Source organism: Polyodon spathula, chromosome 16 (genome assembly GCF_017654505.1).
Source record: "Polyodon spathula isolate WHYD16114869_AA chromosome 16, ASM1765450v1, whole genome shotgun sequence".
Classification (NCBI taxonomy): domain Eukaryota; kingdom Metazoa; phylum Chordata; class Actinopteri; order Acipenseriformes; family Polyodontidae; genus Polyodon; species Polyodon spathula.
The window spans coordinates 37,067,287-37,085,451 of record NC_054549.1 but is presented as its reverse complement, the minus strand read 5'-3'; the positions used below and the strand labels follow the sequence as shown (position 1 = coordinate 37,085,451).

Here is an 18,165-nt window from a genome sequence, read left to right as displayed (position 1 = left end):
ATTCGTTTTTTTTTCTAATAGTTGCAACACGACTCATTCAAGCAGTACAACCACGAAAGTTGCCGAAGTATTTTATTAGTAATGTATTTGAACGAGCTAATATGCACATCGGGGAACTTAGTGCTTGTTTGGAGTATTTGTCTGGGTTTAGGAGGGTCATTTCAGATTGGCATTGCAATGTTGTACATTCTGCTCTTCATCTCTGCAGTCTAAGGTCCTTTGTATCCTAGCAGCAAGTACCCTGACATTTCACCTGTGCTAATGCATAAAGACTATGCCGCTTATACAGGGGTGGAAATATGACTCCCTTTGCATAGCAGTTTGATCCATTCCTGGGGTTACTATGGGCTTAATAAGTAACACTTGAGCTTGTTACCTAAAGGTTGTGGCTAATCAAGCTCGTGGTAAAACCAGGAATGGGTGAAACTACTATGCAACAGGAGTCTTATTGCCATCCCTGCTTATACAGTAGTTGGAGGCATTTTAAAAGCAAGCCATTGATATAAAGTGTCTTTATTGGTTTTACAGGTAAACAGTAAGGCATACACACACATACAATTTATATATGTTTACAAAAAAAAAAAAATTCAATATGCTGGAAGGCACTTCAGTTGGATAATGACCACCACACTCTGTTTAGGTTTCATTATTTTTCATACAATGCCTGTGCAGACACACAGGGACGGGGTGCCCTGTCTCTCATACAGCCCCTCATTAAGAATGCCCTTGGCTCAGATGTAATCTTTCATTGGATTCTCCTTCCACGCAGGCAGAGCTGACAGTTTTTGGGCTAGGTCCTTTTCAACAGGCCACCCCCAGGCCTTGAAGAAGGGGAGCAGGTTCCTCTTCACCTGCTGGGAAAACTTCTCCACCCACAGGTTCATCCTGCCGGCCTTGTCTAACTTGGCAGCGCTCGATATTTGCTGGTAGTCTGAGAACAACTGGATAAACGGCTCCCAGCCGAACCCTTCCTGCAACTGAGAGACAATCAATCAATCAATCAGTCTTTATTTTATATAACGCCTTTCATAGTGGACCATCATCACAAAGCGCTTTACAAGATGCAGTAAATACAAGAAAATCCATAATACTTTAAATACAGAGAAATGCATAATACATGATATACAGTAAAAAAACAATAAAAAACAGTAAATTAAATACAGTGGAAAGTGCAGAATACATTATGTTACTATCATACATGAAATAGTAGCAGCAACACACAGCTATTAGATGACAAAATTCACAGCTAGGAATGGGTGTGTTACAGTAACTCATCTAACAGACTGGCGCAGCTCTCTGAAACCACAAGAAACAATGTGCCACGGGCTATTTCAAAGCACACATCCTCTCTGAGGAATAAAAAGAAGGCATAAAGGTTGTGCAAGAACAATAACTTAGCTGCAGTGCACAGCAGTTTACATGTACTGGTCTGGGTAGTTTTTAATAACGTAGTTTTTTACTATTTTTAAACAGTGTAATGGAAGTTTATACTTTAAACTCCTGTAAGACAGAGACTCAGCAGGGCAAGCAAATTTGACTAAACAAGTTTAATAGTTTGCAAACCCGAGAACAATTTCAACACACGCAGGTCTTAGGAAACCGAGCAATGTTCTGCTCTATGCAAAGCCAGTAAGGTCACACAGGCTAAACAAACACATGAACAAACAGCTCAGAGGTTAGTACATAAATTGCATAAGATGTAATTTTCCCACAACAGTTTAAAAAGTGATAGTATCATAAATGTATACTCAACACAATGCATCAGTCTGTATTTCTATGTGTATCAAATCCAGTGCAGGGATGGGGATAAGACTCCTATTGCATAGCAGTTTCACCCACTCCAGGTTTTAGTACAAGCTTGATTATCCAGTGTACAGGTAACAAGCTCCGGTGTGTCTGATTAAACTCATAGTAAAAGCAGGAATGGATTAGTCTTCGTCTCCCGGTTCACTGTTAAGTACAATATCATTACAAACCTGCAGGTAGGTCTCCAGGCAAACCCACACCTCCCATTGGTCCAGCCGCGCTCCGCTTCTCATGTAGTTTTGAATGCCCTTTCTTCGGGACTCTGGTCTGAGCATCTCGTGAGCCTGGCACCGTGGGGTTCCCAGGACCTTCTCATGGATGTAGACAGACCACAGGTTGCAGGTGGCCTCAGTGGTGTGGGGGGGGAACTCCCACGCTGCACTCTGCTGGTTGTGTCCTAACTCGTGGATGGGGCCCCATATGCTATTGGAGGTCATGAAGTCCAGGCAAGCAATCTCCTTCACAGAGTCCAAGTGAAGCATTATAGGATAGCCAGAGTGCATCCAGCCTGTGAGAGTCAACAGAAAGAGCAAAGCGAAACGGCTGGCTTTTACATTTTTATTAGGTACTGTCATTTATACAGTACTATCTCCATACAACACAGGACTTTAATAATGCTGTCGGTGAAAATGAATGGCAAATTTTAAAACCTATACAAAAGCCGTACATAAAAAACTAACAGAGATTAGTCAATTACTTTTTTTTCTTTTTAAAGCAAAAATGCATATGATCGTTTCAGGTTTAAGGTTTGAATCAGAGTCTGCAGGTCAAGTGAAAAGGCCTTGGTAAAAAAAAAAAAAAAAGTGAATGCAGAAAGCAGCTACAGTCTAATCTCTAGTAAAAGCAATGCCACTGTTAGGATGCTTCAATGCCTGCTGATATGGTACATTTCCAATGTAAAATAAGTTGAAAAAATAAAAACAAACAGGGCTAAAACACCATAAGTATTCAGTTTGAGTATACAGGATACATTTTCCCTTAGCTGGGGTATTGACTCTTTAGCTGCGTAAACTCACTTAAGGGGAAAACTAAAGGGAAATGTAACTGGCCACTGGCTAGGAAGAGAAACAACCTGGATGTAAAGAGCACTCTTAAAGCAGTTTCCTAAAAGCAGGTTTGACAGTACTTGCCAGCACAGATCTGGACGTCGGCCACAATGCGCTCTGGCCTGGGGAACGGGTGGGGTCTGGCTGCCAGCTCTGCGATGCCCCTTGTGATCCTGTTCCACAGGCAGAGCAGAGGCTCGGGGTCGTCCAGGTGGCGAACGCTGTCCGAGGGGACAGTCAGGATGATGCTGTCAGCCTCCAGCTCGGCCCAGGGAGCGCTGTAGTGCCGCACTGTCCTCTGCCACTCCGATATGCTGCTCTGACCTGCACCAGCAGTAACAAAACCCTTATTAAACTTCCTACTCAAAACTTTCCTTGCAGATCAATTGCAAGTGGAAATTAAAAGAAACAACATTCCTGATGATTTCTCTATAATACCGATGTTACCTTGTGATAAGAGTAAAATATCAATCTTAAGCAAAACACTCTCAATGAGCATGACACCCAGTGGACAGTAAGGTGTAAATCTGACAGAACAATGCAAGGCACGGTGCTTTACAATCCAAACTGCGTTTTACAAACATTTGGATTTAGATAGAGAGTTAAACACTACGGTCCGGTTTCAGCTGCCTTACCAGCTTTGAAGAAAGGTGCCCTGACCGCTCCCTGCACAGTGATATTGACCGGGCCAAGCTGACTTCCCGCTGGTACTACAATGTAGATGAGGCCCCCCCACAGGCTGGACACAGCTGTCCTCTCCCTCTTAATGGGGAACCTCCGGATCATTACCGGGGGGCGTTTCAGCTTCTCTTTATCACTCAGATCGTCAGAATGGCAGCCAGTCTGAGCCTACAGGTTGACAACAAACAGTGGAGATACAGAATTATTTTCTTTACGTAGCATTCACTGCATCCCTGTTTTAAGCTGAATTCGTACCTGCCAGCCTGCCCCGGTCACTGCCGAGGGCACGATGATATGTGCCCTTGTTCCTGGAGAAATGAACAGGCCAGTGCTCCTCCATGCACTGCAACCTGTAACATGACATGAATGAAACCAAATGAGCTCTTATATTGTTTGCTTGTCTTTCTTGTCTAAACAAAACGGATGCTAGTGCTAGAGCTACTTCCTGTATAAAATAGGGGGCACGTAAACTTTATAGCTTGTTCAAATGTAATTGTTGTTTCTGAATGTTGCTGTTAGAAGCATGAACAGTTTCTGCTTAACCCAATTGCAAAATAGTTTTTTAAACTAAGCAGCAACTAATATGAATACACCCAATGTAGTTGAAAATGTTTGCTCACCGCAGCCTAAAGCAATCCATATCTTTGTGAATACTGATTTTAGCCGCAAGCCCCTAGTTTGCCCATCCCTGACTTACGGCAAGGATAAAATGTTGTCAGAAAGAGTCTGATTTCTTACCCTCTATTGTCCCGTTGACTTGCACTTGAACGGCAGGCTCTGCAATCAGTTCAGGAATGCTCCTCATAAGAACAGGCCCCAGCGCTTCTTGGCACAGCAATTCACTGTAGAGCTCAGTTCCTAACTTCAGCAACATGATCTCTTTGGGGTTTGTGACAGGGTTACAGGTACTGGCTTGAGGAATTCCTGTCTTCGTCACAAGCTCGGTTAAAATCTGACACATCATTAAGTACCGAGGGCTTTTGTGTGCCTTCATTCTCAGGAAAGCCGTGCAGTCGTTTCCGAGTGTCTTCACACAAGGCTCCAGTGCTCCCAAAGGCTTATTCCTGTGAACGTGCTCCCTGAAGTTAGACAGCGCTTTCTGAAAGTGATATAAGCGTGCCGCTTCCTGAGCGCTGGGGGCTTGGTAAACGGTGCTTTTCAGGGTGGACGCCGTGATGCTGATGCCGAATTTGTTAAGGATTTTGTTCCCCGGATATCCAGCCACTGCGTCCTGCTCCTTATTGCTGTGTGACCACCACCAAGCCTGGCCTCCAATGAGCAGCCCTCCTCCTTCGGTGACAAACTCATGGATTTCAGCAGCCTGGTGGTCGCTGTATGAGGTGCAGCAATAAACACTCATGCCGTCTTGGAGCTCTGATACCTGGCAGCAGCATCCCTCCTCGCTAAGGTGCTGGTGCAGCACGGCGAGGTTGCTCTGGACGCCGATCTTGCCTGGTTTAGCCGCTCCGAGCCAGCGCACAGCATTCAGGACGAATTTCTTCAGTGGTGGGTGGCTGAGCTGGCTCTCGTGGGACAGCACCACTATCCGGCCCTTCCCGTAATGAGCTGCTGCAAGAATGGCTCTGTTTGAGCTGTCCAGGACAATCGGGAACGCCAGGGGCCCGTGAACCAGCAGAGCAGATGGAACACTCCCATAGTTCAGATTGAAGTCAATCACACCGTCCAGCAGCAACTTCAGATCGTGTTTGATGTCCTTCCCGTGCCTGTGTCAGATAGTTACAACAATTAAACCCACACACTTGCATGGCAGAAGCCTAGTCCGTAAAACCGCACCCCCAGTTTTTCCCACAAGACCACAATCGACTCCCATGACATAACAGTTTGATCCACTCCTGTTTTTACTAGGAGTTTAATAAGACACACCTGAGCTTGTGACCTTTACACAGTGGCTGATTAAAACAGTCTTATTTCCATCCCTGGTTCTGTACAGAATGTGTGTTGGGATGTCAAAAAATCTTTAAAGGACTGTAAATCACTAAGGGTTGGAAAGCCCAGATGTGATTCAGGTGACATGCCTTCTAAAACCATTTCAACCAATTAGAAGAGAGAATGTGAGAGAAAACAAACATACTCACGAGACATCGAGCGAGCTTAATGGAATACCACTGGAAACCGGAAAAACCCCTTTATCTCCATACTTGGCTGTGAAATAGATGCCAGACACGCTGGTTACTTTGTTCCCAGGGAATGCGAGGAGAACGTCTTCCCCAGGATGTGTGCTGGACCAGTGCCAAGCCTGACCAGCAATGAGCAACCCCCCTCCGCTCTTCACAAACTTGATGAGCTCCTCAGCCTCATGGACACTATAAGCATCCATGCAATACACACCCAGGGAGGCACTGAAAGGAGCACACTTCACGCTGGAGCCAGAACTAGCAAGATGCTGCACAAGGGACTCAAGACCTGCCTGGACGCCGACCGAAGCACCAGGGGTTGGGATAAGCCAGCCAATGGCATTCTGAAGGAACCGTGCGAAACTGGGATCACTCAGGTACCCCTCGTGAGCCAGCACAGCCACTCGACCCCTCCCGTAGTGAGACACAGCGATCAGGACCTGGCCCTTGTCATTCACTGCCACTGGCAAGGCTCTGTCCCCAATCAGCAGCAGCTCGCTGGGAACTGGATTACCAGTAAACTTGAAAACTTCAACCCCTTTAACCAGTGCATTGTACAGAGCCGTGGGATCCATTCTTCAGCTGGGCGGTGCACCTACAGACACAGCAATAGGTAACCATTCAGCAACAAGTGCAAAGTCCAGCAATTGTAATAATGTGGGCCAATTTTCATTGAGTTTCTAGCAGTTTTTTTTTTTTTTTTTAAGGAAGAACAACAGTTGGTTATCAAAACTAGAACAAAGTACTACAATCACAAGGCGAGCACTTCCATGCCATTAAACACAAGTTATAAAACATAAAAGTTCTTTGAGTAACCTACGCACTAGAACATGTGGGTATCTCTACTTGGTTGCAGGCCAGCTTGCTTCACCCTCGTAGGTGTTAAAATCCACCAAAATAAACACGAAACACGATAACAGGCATATAACTACACTCAGTGACAAACTGAAGTGACTGTGCACAGCATGAGCATTTCAAGTTTAAACTAACAGCTTCAAAGTGAAAGCAGAAAGCTGCTGCTTAGCTGTAACTAGAACAGCACAGCAGGACACAGAAAAATTCCATTGCCTTTTATATTACGGAATAAAAACACTTTTATGAAGAGAGGATGCCTTTTTTCCTTTATGTTTCGCTTTGCTAAATAAGCTATAACAAAGCTTAAACATGCAATATTTGACAGTAATGAAAATCAAACTCCTATTGCATAGCAGTTTCATCCATTCCAGGTTTTAATATGAGCTTGAATAGCCAGTGTATGTATACTGTCCATTAATTTAACAGTACATAGAAAGTGTTCAAACACCATGTGGACTGTACATTTAACATTTACAGAATACACTTTCCTCATATGAATAATATTGTATGTAAAATGTGTTAAATATATAAAAAATACCTCTGGAAATATGAAACATTCCTGTTTGATTTTGATATAGCAATACTGCAAATAAACCAAATAGACAGTGGGCTGACGGTCGATAATGCCAATAACACAAAGTAAAAACAAAGACATTTTAAAAAGTAGCGTACTTTACAAAACAATAATAATAAATAAATAAATGCTGGTGTCGCAACGACCGGTGTTTGGCATCAAGGTATACGCAGTTTTTTCCCTCGAAAAAATAATTGGAAGTTGGACATTAGAGTGCGGGCGATTGAAAATGAAAATAAACAATGTTACCCTTTTTTTCTGACGCGATTTGTTTCCAGTGTCAAACTCTGCTCTTCTCGTTTTATGCGCAGTTGTAACAGCCATTTGTTGGGCGTGACTGCGCTGTCATTTACTGTCTGTAGCGTCTGCTTATAATGGGATGGGATTTTTTTTTAGCAGCACACGAGATACTAAAAACAGGAAATAGGCCCAGTTTTCCCTGGACAGGCTTGGTTTTGAGGACGGTGTCCCGGGAGAATTCAGTGTGTTTTTCCACGACACTATCAGGCTAGTACCATACACTGAGCACAATTAATCAGGATCCAGTGTTACAGCAATATACCCACAATATATTATCTATGGTAGTAACATCATCAGTGTTTCCAAGTGGAGGAATGTAGGATTTATAAAGACAGTTTACACGTTTCAATTTATTAATCACCTACGTGGTTCAAAGCATTTGTCCAGTTCAAGTCACAAGTTTACAAATATTGTTTAATTTATCTTTTTTTATCAATAAGGTTTGGGTTTGAATCCAGTTCGTCACGTTAAACTAAGCTGAGAATTATCCCCAGGTCCACATCACACAGTGTAATAATGTGTTTCACACAGCAGGAGAACCAGCTGACAGGATACCTCTGTTGGTAGAGCTGGGGACTGAGATTCCCAGGTTAGTAGGTTCAAACCTATGTTTGGGGCTTTGTTTTCTTTTCTTTTTCAGACTTTGCCCTTTTTCATGGACTTGGACTTATCAAACGGGACAACATCTGTCTTAAATATACAGGTGGTGCAGTGTGCTTGTTCTGTGGCATGCTGTGCTCTTCACTGTGGGGAACTGGGTTCAAATACAGATGAGTTCTTCTTCTATTTTTCAAAGACTTTGTTAATTTCCTATATAAGACAATGAAAAAGCAGGCTCTTCCAGGGAAGTCCAATGGACTGGGTTCAAATCCAGCAGTCTTTGCTTGTTTCAAAGAATTTGTTAATTGACCTTATATATAGTGTGAACCAGCGTTTTCCTTGTGGGAGCTGGTGGTGCAGGGGGCTAATTCCATGGCCTTCTCTCCCTGAAGACAGTGGTTCAAATCTGGGTGCTGGAGGTGTGTTCCTGAGGTAAGTAATGCTGTTAGTTGTGAGTTGTGGTGGTTGTTGATTAGAAGCAATGATGCTGGTTGTAACTAATGATGTTGGTTGTGTTTCCACAGATGGAGGAGGGCAGCCCTGCCCTGAAGAGGAGCCGGAAGAGGATGAAGAGGGGGCTTGGGCCCCCGGCTGTGGGGGGAGTGGAAGAAGGGGGTGTTAGTCCCTGAAGGAAGGAGAGGAGAGTTCTGGGGTTCTTTTTTTTTTCTGTTATTGGTTTGAAAAGAAAGAATGCTCTCAGTTATCATCTCCTGCTCTTCCTTCCCTCAAGGGCTAACACCCCCTTCTTCCACTCCCCCCACAGCCAGGGGCCCAAGCCCCCTCTTCATCCTCTTCCGGCTCCTCTTCAGGGCAGGGCTGCCCTCCTCCATCTGTGGAAACACAACCAACATCATTAGTTACAACCAGCATCATTGCTTCTAATCAACAACCACCACAACTCACAACTAACAGCATTACTTACCTCAGGAACACACCTCCAGCACCCAGATTTGAACCACTGTCTTCAGGGAGAGAAGGCCATGGAATTAGCCCCCTGCACCACCAGCTCCCACAAGGAAGATGCTGGTTCACACTATATATAAGGTCAATTAACAAATTATTTGAAACAAGCAAAGAACTGCTGGATTTGAACCCAGTCCATTGGACTTCCCTGGAAGAGCCTGCTTTTTCAATGCCTTATAGAGGAAATTAACAAAGTCTTTTAAAAATAAAAGAAGAACTCATTTGTATTTGAACCCAGTTCCCCAAGTCAAACAACATAGCATGCCAGGGAATGAGCCCACTGCACCATCTGCCTGCTTGTGACAAGCTGGCTTTGCACAGAAGACCTTATATCATCATCTTTATATTATTATTTGTATGCTTGGACTACAGACCTTGTCCCTTTATATAAACCCAAGTGCATGGAAAAAGGACAAAGTCATTGAAAATGAAATGAAAACTCCAGCCACTAACACGGGTTTGAACCTATTAACCTGGGAATCACAGTGCATTGCTCTACCAACAGGGATATCCACCCAACTGGCTTTCTTTCTGCGTGAAACGCATTACATTGTGTGATGTGGACCTGGGGATGACAACATTCAGCTTTAATTTGTGATGAACTGGAGTCAAACCCAGACCTGATTGAAAAAAGGTAAATTAAACAATGTTTTTGAAACTTGTGTAGGACTTGAACCAGCAACCCAGAGAGTCTAAATCCTATGCTCTATCAACTGAGCCAGCTAGAGATCTACTCTAGTGTGCTCTCAAATGCCCTCCAGTACATTAACTAATGATTTGTACAAAAAGTAGATCATTGGAAATAGCCAAAAAAAAGTCACTTCTATTGCATGAATCTGCAGCCTGAATTCAACCCCACTCTCTAAGTGGTAAAGAGCATTTAAGCACAATCACCTATCCCACTGTGCCATCTAGCAACTACATTCCTTGGGATTTGAACTAGGTTATACAGTAGGTCTATAAGGTAAGTTGGACAATATTTCTGAAAATAAAACATTATTCATGTGGGAGTGGAATCAGATACCAAGCAAATGAGAGGCCAATGCTCTACCAACTGAGCCAGCCACAGAGTTGCTCAAAGCACCTATCAGATGGTACCCAGTATTTGAATTCTTCATGAGTGCAGCTGAGGGGTTGCAAGGATGGGGAAATAAACCAGCAACACTCCCCCTGCTGAGTTTACCTTTAACATTGCCTCAAAGATTCTGTGACAATAAATGTAAAAAACAATAACACAAACCATTAGCTATTACATTGAACTTCCCTGCCTATATTCGAATCCTGTTGATCAATGAGCAAAGGAATACAGGGCTGGTTAACCAGGCCACTGTACTATCCATCTACCTGAGGAACAACAACTATACTATTACATCTAAATCACTGAACATACTTTCATTTGTCATGCACCATAACAGGGAGTAAGAGATCACGTCAGAATCAACTTCACTGGTTCCACACACTAAACTTTCTTCAAATTAGTAGCCCATTTCAAATGCTGCCTGCCAGTATCCACTAGGGCAGTGGTTCTCAATCATGGTCCTGGGGGAACACTGCCCTGCTGTTTTTTGTTCCAACCAAGCACTCAGTTTATTTAATTGAACCCTTTTCAGAAAGCTTTTGACAAAGTTCCGCACAAAAGATTAATTCTCAAACTGAACGCAGTTGGGATTCAAGGAAACACATGTACATGGATTAGGGAGTGGTTAACATGTAGAAAACAGAAAGTACTGATTAGAGGAAAAACCTCAGAATGGAGTGTGGTAACCAGCGGTATTAGGTCCTCTGCTATTCCTAATCTACATTAATGATTTAGATTCTGGTATAGTAAGCAAACTTGTCAAATTTGCAGACAACACAAAAGTAGGAGGAGTGGCAAACACTGTTGCAGCAGCAAAGGTCATTCAAAATGATCTAGACAAGATTCAGAACTGGGCAGACACATGGCAAATGACATTTAATAGAGAAAAGTGTAAGGTACTGCATGCAGGAAATAAAAATGTACATTATAAATATCATATGGGAGATATTGAAATTGGAGAAGGAATCTATGAAAAAGACCTAGGAGTTTTTGTTGACTCAGAAATGTCTTCATCTAGACAATGTGGGGAAGCTATAAAAAAGGCTAACAAGATGCTCGGATACATTGTGAAAAGTGTTGAATTTAAATCAAGGGAAGTAATGTTAAAACTGTACAATGCACTAGTAAGACCTCATCTTGAATATTGTGTTCAGTTCTGGTCACCTCGCTATAAAAAAGATATTGCTGCTCTAGAAAGAGTGCAAAGAAGAAGAGCGACCAGAATTATTCCAGGCTTAAAAGGCATGTCATATGCAGACAGGCTAAAAGAATTGAATCTGTTCAGTCTTGAACAAAGAAGACTACATGGCGACCTAATTCAAGCATTCAAAATTCTAAAAGGTATTGACAGTGTCGACCCAAGGGACTTTTTCAGCCTGAAAAAAGAAACAAGGACCAGGGGTCACAAATGGAGTTTAGAAAAAGGGGCATTCAGAACAGAAAATAGGAGGCACTTTTTTACACAGAGAATTGTGAGGGTCTGGAATCAACTCCCCAGTAATGTTGTTGAAGCTGACACCCTGGGATCCTTCAAGAAGCTGCTTGATGAGATTTTGGGATCAATAAGCTACTAACAACCAAACGAGCAAGATGGGCCGAATGGCCTCCTCTCGTTTGTAAACTTTCTTATGTTCTTATGTTCTTAATTGAACTAATAATTACCTTAATTTGACTTTTTAAATAGTGTAGCTTATAAAAAGTTGGAGAATATAAGTTACTTATACAATGCTATAGCTAAATTGAAATCTCCATCTGTTTGAAATAATTAATAATTGTAAATTAAAATAACTTCCATGAAAGTATTTTTTATTTATTTTAATTATTATTATCTATTTTTGAAAGCAGAACTGACAGGGGGTTACACTTTCACCTGGTGAGGCTCTTAAGGCAGTTAAACAGCCTGGTGTCTCTGCAGGATAACCAGCAGGAACGTCACAGCCAGCAGGTTCCAGGCAGCGTTTGGCACAGTTAAACAGTCTGGTGTCTCTGCAGGATAACCAGCAGGAACGTCACAGCCAGCAGGTCAATGACAGCGACTCTCAAGCCGCAGGCACCGTTAGGAACCCCGCAGGAGTCCCCGCTGTAGCCGCTGTAGCACTGGCAGATGAAGTCCCTCCGGAAGTCGTCCCTGTCAGCGGAGCTCAGCTCCCCCTTCGCCTCCAGGCTGCCCCCCTCCTGTGTGATCTGGAAGCTGCGGGCGTTCAGGTGCAGGTAGGTGTTGGTGTTGGGGTTGAGCCGCACGCAGCGCCCGTTCAGGTTGCACCGCGAGCCGCTGCAGAGCTGCGCTGCCGTCGACACGTTGAGCAGGTAGCTCCCCAGCGTCCCCTGCAAGGCGCCCTGCAGCACCCTGCAGCTAGCCTGCATCCACAGGAGGCAATGGAAACACGAATCAATATAGTGCACTACTCAGTCTGACATGAACAACAAAGGGTTTATTTTGCAAAGTTTGCCTCAATTGCTTCTGATCACCGTAACTCAGACTGTGACGTCAGTAAAAGAAAACAGCCCAACTTACAGTGCTGTTGGCGTACGATAAATTACCCCAGAGGACAACGCCAGCGGCTCCCAGAGCCGCACATTCTCCTATGGTATAGACCAGGTCCATCTGCAGAGAGAACGAGAAACAGCTCACTGGAAATGTCTCTTTGAACAGTAGAAGATCACCATGCCTGGTTTTGTGGCACAGTGGGTTAATGTACTAGTATTTTACCTCTCAAGTCATGGGTTCAAATAAAATGAGACTGGTGGTCTTAACCAAATAACCGCACAATTCACAACAGTTGGCACTTTTATTGGTTGAGCATGAAGAATGTCACCATGTGTGCAATATATATATATATATATATATATATATATAGTAGCGTGCACAGGGGTAGGCAGCAGCAGGGCTGGTAGGTGACGTAATCACATATAAAGACATAAGCCCGATATACGCTCCTTGCAAAAGAACTGGCTCTTTTGTACAGCGGTATCGGCGCTATGTTTCAGTGCGAGAGGGCCCGGGTTCGCGCCCGCCCTCCGTCCTGTGTGTGGATTGCCTCGCCCTGTGGATGCACCTGCTTGCGTTAACCTATTTTGCTGCAATATATATATATATATAAAAGTGCTCCCTGTTTAATAAACAACACTAGGAAGAGCTCTGAAGGAATAATAAAGCAAATATATAATAAATGAATTAATGGATTTAACAGCTAATGTATGTATGGTTCTTCTGTACTCACTTCTGAAGTCAAGCAAAGCCCCCACTCTGCCCCTCCAAGTTTTACCTTGCTCATTAGCTGCATCCCACCATTGTAGAAAGGCCGCGCATAGACGAAAACCGGTCGTGCCAGCCCCTGCCCCACCGATGCCAGCCTCGTGCCCTCCACTATCCGGTTGCGTGCAAACTGGCGTGCCTGCTCAGAGGAACGCAGCATGGGGTCCAGGTAGATGGAGGGGTAGAGGGCTGTGCTCTCCTCCCACAGCCAATCCAGCTGGTCGTTGCGGCTGATCTCCACGTCGGGGCAGCGGCCAGTGTAGTCCTTCAGGCTGTTCTTGTAGTCGTGGTTGTAGCAGTCTGGGAAGAGGTAGTAGCCCCAGAGCCGGTTGGGCCGCAGGCTCTTGGCCGTCCTTATGGTCTGCAGCATGAACTGCTTGGCAGAAGCTTCAAACTCCTCCTGGGCGACGCCCTCCACCTGGTCAGCAGTCCAGTGCACGTTCTTCTGGGCGATCATGGAGCACGAGACGTTGCGGTAAATGTTTTTGGCACCCCAGTTGCGGGCCCACTGGGGCCTCCACTCCTCCCAGTCGATCACAGCCAGGCCCTCTGATCTGTGCTCTGGGATGTATCTGTCCAGCCCTTCTGGCATCTTAGCCAGTTGATCCCTGAGGTTGGCGAGCTGGGGCAGCCCCCCGTTGATGGCAACCCCCTCGTCGGTGTAATAGGGGTAAAGTCCCAAAAGGGTTTTGTAGAAGATGGTGAGCTTCTGTCCCACTAGGCCTTCGTTGGTGGAGGCCACCACATCAAACACTGCCAGGTTGAGGGGCACCCCGTATTGGGGCTTGCAGTTCTGTGTGGGTGCGTTCCAGGCCAGGAGGAAAGGCTTGTCGGTGAAGAGTGGGTATCTCGTTGGCTTGAGAGCTTGACAGCAGCAGCTCCCTGCCAGCACTGCCACCATGAAGCTGAGATGCCACGCAGACAGGAAACTGGACTGCATCTTTAGTGCAGGCGCAATGTGATTTCACACCAAGCTGGTTACCTGAATAGATAAATAGGAAATAAACAAACTGTTATACTAGGAGGAGAACAATGGACACAAACAATAGAGCAGGTAGTGAAAAACAAACACACAAACAAAACTTACCAAATGCACATTGCAAACCTGATTACAGTTACCAACTTATGCAGAACATAATTAGTCAATCAACAGTTAATCCAATCTAAAACTCAAAATAAGCTACACACAATACAAAATCAGCTTCAAAACATTTTCAAACAAAGACATTAATAGGTTATTTTAAATCTAGTCCATTAGCGATTAAACCAAGGACAAAATTCAAAGTTTGTTATATGCACACCAGAGTTTTAAATCCATACTCAATACATATAAACATCCATTAGCCTAATGTAGAATATTTAATTTAACTGTTAAAAGTCTTCATTATATACTCTATAAACCATTAATTGATTCAATTCATAAAAATAAGGACAATTCCGTACGTTCATCTAGTCCCCTAGGATTTTCCATCTCCAAATAATATAACCAGAAGCACGTTCTTTTTAATAACAGCCTCTCTACATTCCCTCCCCTCCTAGGTCTATTCATTCTTTCTATCACCCAAAATTTTTCGGGGGCAACATTGTGCTTATACTCGTGAAAATGTTTAGCAACCACGGAGGTCATGTCTGTCCGTCTAATAGCACTCTTATGCTCCAATATTCGTATATGGAATTTGCACACATGCACACATTTGAATCTAATGTTTATTATTATCACAGGCATTAGCGTAGCTAATAAGCTAAATATTTAAAAAGGCCATCACAGATTCTACGAAATTCAAACAGATGTATCTATGCTCTGCTGTTTGCTGGGAAGTGAGTTTATGATTTCCCTACTTCTGTCTCCATAATTTTGGCAGGTGTCACAAATTCTTGTTTTCCGTTACAGTACCATTCTTTTGGTTTATTTTCTTTCTCAGTATTGGCAGTGAACAAGCTTATCAAACCGCTACTGCTCCCTGTCAGGGCTCATCTGATTTTAGTAATGTGTTTTTTTTTTTGTTTTTTTTTGTAAGAAGTGTGAGTCGCCCTGGATAAGGGAGGCTGCTATAAGGAAAGGGCTTGCTTTTTAAAAGTGTTATTTTGTGCCTCGTATTATTTGGGTTTCATAATTTTTTTCCTCTACCTTCTCATCTGAAAACAAGGCCTCGAAAATTGTCATCTAATCCTCTCAGAAGAGATTCTGTATTTCAATAACACTTTTTATTTGGATTATTCGTACCACACAAGCAAGAAACACAGAGCCGGCAAGCCTACCTGTTAAGCTATATGCGTTTGTTACCTGCTTAAGGTAAAAGCAATTCCACGTGTGTCTGCTCTGTCACTGGAGAAGTTTCCACGGAAGAAGAGAAAGGAGTACCGTGATCCAAATTCTTGAGAATGTCTCTTTCAGAGAAGAATTCAACTGAAGTAATTCACAAGACTTTCTGTTTTTCTTGTCATGGCTTTTATACGCTCGCTACCTGCTATGAGGTGTTCAGTTACAGCTGTACCTGTACATTCAGATGAAAGATACCAGAGGCGGGGTTTGCTGAATTGCTGAATTCGTATTTGAATCACCCGTCACCGTCATCTTTAAAACATCACTTTGAAACAAGGTCGTGCCCAACAGCCGCGCCTTTGTAGAACGAGTGCTCCGTGGACTTTAGCAGGGAAGGTGGAGGGGGTCAAGCTGTCTTGGGATTCTAAACAAACAAACAAACAAACAAAAAGCTATCACATGAGGGTTGGTTCACTTTGGGTACACCCAGTTATAAATAATAATAATAATAATACATGCTTATTAAAGACCATCAGGGGGATAGACTGATAAGTCAAAGGCACCATTTCTGAAAGAAGAATGAATAAATATTGAACTCATTTTAGGTCAATGGCTGTAAGGTGTGGCCCATTTCATAGGCATTCAGGTGACTGAGTGATGGGCACTTCTGTCCTATTGTTCTCCCTGTCCCGTCACTAACTCTCTTGATATCCCTGGATTGATAACCACTCCCTGTGCGAGTGCCACACCCTGGGAATCAGCACTCTTCCACACAGACCCAAGACAGGCGCAACGCCAGTGTAGATTTTAAGATGTGTAATTTATGGTTTTATTTAGTCACACGCATTAAAGATACCACGATATGATGGCACAATGGTTCACATGGGTAAGTGTTGAGGAAAGACAGAAAACTGTGTGGACAGAATTACTGTCCCTAGCCTGTTTAACACGTTTGGCAGGTCACATGTGAGAGATCAGATAAAGATTGTTTATTGAGCCGGGGTGACAGCTGGGGCACCTCTCTTATGCCTATTGTACAGAAGTACACAATTCTTCTATTTTTTCTTTCCTGTCATGAAACACAATTTCTATCTGTTGTCGACACTTTCCATTCGGTTGTGCCTGTAAGGACTTGTAGTATTAGTCATTATTTTATTAATCTGTTTTACAAGATTCCTACATCCTGTGAGATGAGGACGTGTGCAGAAAAGTTGCAACAAACCTGCATTCAGAGGAAATGTAAAGAAACAGCAGTGCAGTGTCACCAATAAACAGTGAACAGATTTCCCACGAAGCATTACTGACTGGTTTCACAGAGCCTGATTAATACTAATCTTCGATTACATCATGCTATCTTAGGCAGGGTAACCCAGAATTAACGTTAATCAGACTCTGTGAAACTAGCTATATATGAAACCAGCTGTATCTAAAAAGAGTGGTGCAGTGGCCAAGCAGTTTGTACTGAAACCTGTTGATAAGGCTGGAGAGGTTAACCACTCCACAATGAAGGATTTCTTGGCTCTGGTTGGGAATAAGTAGAGATGTGCCAATACCGGTGTGTTCAGAGTAATCACCTTCAGGAAATGTGAAGCTGTTAGGTATTAATGAAATGGAATACAACGTGTTAATTACTCAGCACAAAACACTGTGGTCCCTCAGTTTTAAATGTTTGCACAATTATTGAGTATCAATTAATAACAATCTGACAGTGTTTTTATTTTAATATAGTACCTGTCTGATCAAACTAAAACTCTTTCATTTTCCTTAGTAGTCCTTGGAAAGATGAAAATTACTCAGAAAATACAAGTTTACTAGCACACTTGGGATAAGCGGTATTAAGCAATGTCAAAGATGTCCAGCAGGTGTCACTGTTGATCTGTTTATCTTCAATTTCCTCGGTTATTCTCGGTTGTAAATGACAGTGAATTGCTCACAAGCCGCTCTGTGTGAAGGTAAGCGCACGCAGTCGCTGCATCCAGAACTATAACCCGCCCAATAGGCGTGCATTTAGAAATACGAAAAGAACCTTTGGATCGTGACACTTTTTTTTTTGTTTTGTTTGTTTTTAACGTTTCAGCGTCAATAACTTCAATGTTGAAAGCAGTTTTGGTTCTTATATCCTTGAGTAATAGGGGACCCTTAGCACTTAGCAGGTTGCTAGCTACCAAGCTGTCTTATTTTTCCCTGTTTCAGAAAACTATATTTGAAGCTGATAAAGTTTAATAGAAATCCTGATTAAAGGATAAATGTGATGATTATTTTTTATTTTTTATTATTTTTATGGAAGTGAATTGGATTTAGCAGACTGCTTGCTCCCCAGAAATGCTTTGTGGAATCCACCTGTTGTCTGCACCCCTAATTACTTCGGTGTGACCCTTTGTCATTGGTCCCAGTACAATGTGCACATGGTGGGTTTGCATGTATCAGTCCTACCACTTGTACAGGTGTGAATGGATCATACTTATATCTGTAGGTACTGGCGTGAGAAAATGATTAAAGTCACATGGAAATCGCCACTGAATTTAACTCATTTGTATTTCTAAAGTAGTGAGATCAGATGTTAATGCATTTTAAACACCATGGCAAAGCAAGGGAAAGTTTTTTATTT

The 18,165-nt window shown here is 43.1% G+C and overlaps 2 protein-coding genes across 3 annotated transcripts; both read right to left on the bottom strand.

Moving 5' to 3' along the window:
* Positions 1–515: 515 nt before the first annotated feature.
* LOC121329335 (TRPM8 channel-associated factor 2-like) lies at positions 516–7,878 on the bottom strand. The gene is made up of 8 exons (XM_041274893.1): positions 7,347–7,878; positions 5,630–6,263; positions 4,272–5,257; positions 3,789–3,883; positions 3,488–3,701; positions 2,937–3,176; positions 1,977–2,314; positions 516–977 (listed from the first exon to the last, which is right to left on the bottom strand). Exons 2-8 carry the CDS (start codon positions 6,241–6,243, stop codon positions 732–734), a joined length of 2,733 nt encoding a protein of 910 aa, XP_041130827.1. The 5' UTR covers positions 6,244–6,263; positions 7,347–7,878; the 3' UTR covers positions 516–731.
* A 3,966-nt stretch (positions 7,879–11,844) lies between these two features.
* Positions 11,845–15,794, bottom strand: LOC121328443 (hyaluronidase-2-like). Of its 2 annotated transcripts, none has more exons than XM_041273102.1 (4): positions 15,554–15,794; positions 13,305–14,276; positions 12,554–12,643; positions 11,845–12,396 (listed from the first exon to the last, which is right to left on the bottom strand). In XM_041273102.1, the coding sequence occupies exons 2-4, from the start codon at positions 14,232–14,234 to the stop codon at positions 12,007–12,009; spliced, it is 1,410 nt and encodes a 469-aa protein (XP_041129036.1). In that variant the 5' UTR covers positions 14,235–14,276; positions 15,554–15,794; the 3' UTR covers positions 11,845–12,006. The 2 variants fall into 2 exon arrangements, with proteins under 2 accessions (XP_041129036.1, XP_041129037.1); XM_041273103.1 differs by having other exon boundaries at positions 15,579–15,794.
* Between the last annotated feature and the right edge of the window lie 2,371 nt (positions 15,795–18,165).

Coding starts and splice junctions, on each gene's coding strand:
- LOC121328443 (XM_041273102.1), bottom strand. CDS start 14,234: ATGCAGTCCAGTTTCCTGTCTGCGTGGCATCTCAGCTTCATGGTGGCA. Junction 12,644..13,304: donor GGATGCAGCTAATGAGCAAG/GTAAAACTTGGA, acceptor TTCTCTCTGCAG/ATGGACCTGGTCTATACCAT. Junction 12,397..12,553: donor TATCGTACGCCAACAGCACT/GTAAGTTGGGCT, acceptor CTGTGGATGCAG/GCTAGCTGCAGGGTGCTGCA.
- LOC121329335 (XM_041274893.1), bottom strand. CDS start 6,243: ATGGATCCCACGGCTCTGTACAATGCACTGGTTAAAGGGGTTGAAGTT. Junction 5,258..5,629: donor TTAAGCTCGCTCGATGTCTC/GTGAGTATGTTT, acceptor TATCTGACACAG/GCACGGGAAGGACATCAAAC. Junction 978..1,976: donor GCCTGGAGACCTACCTGCAG/GTTTGTAATGAT, acceptor ATTGTCTCTCAG/TTGCAGGAAGGGTTCGGCTG.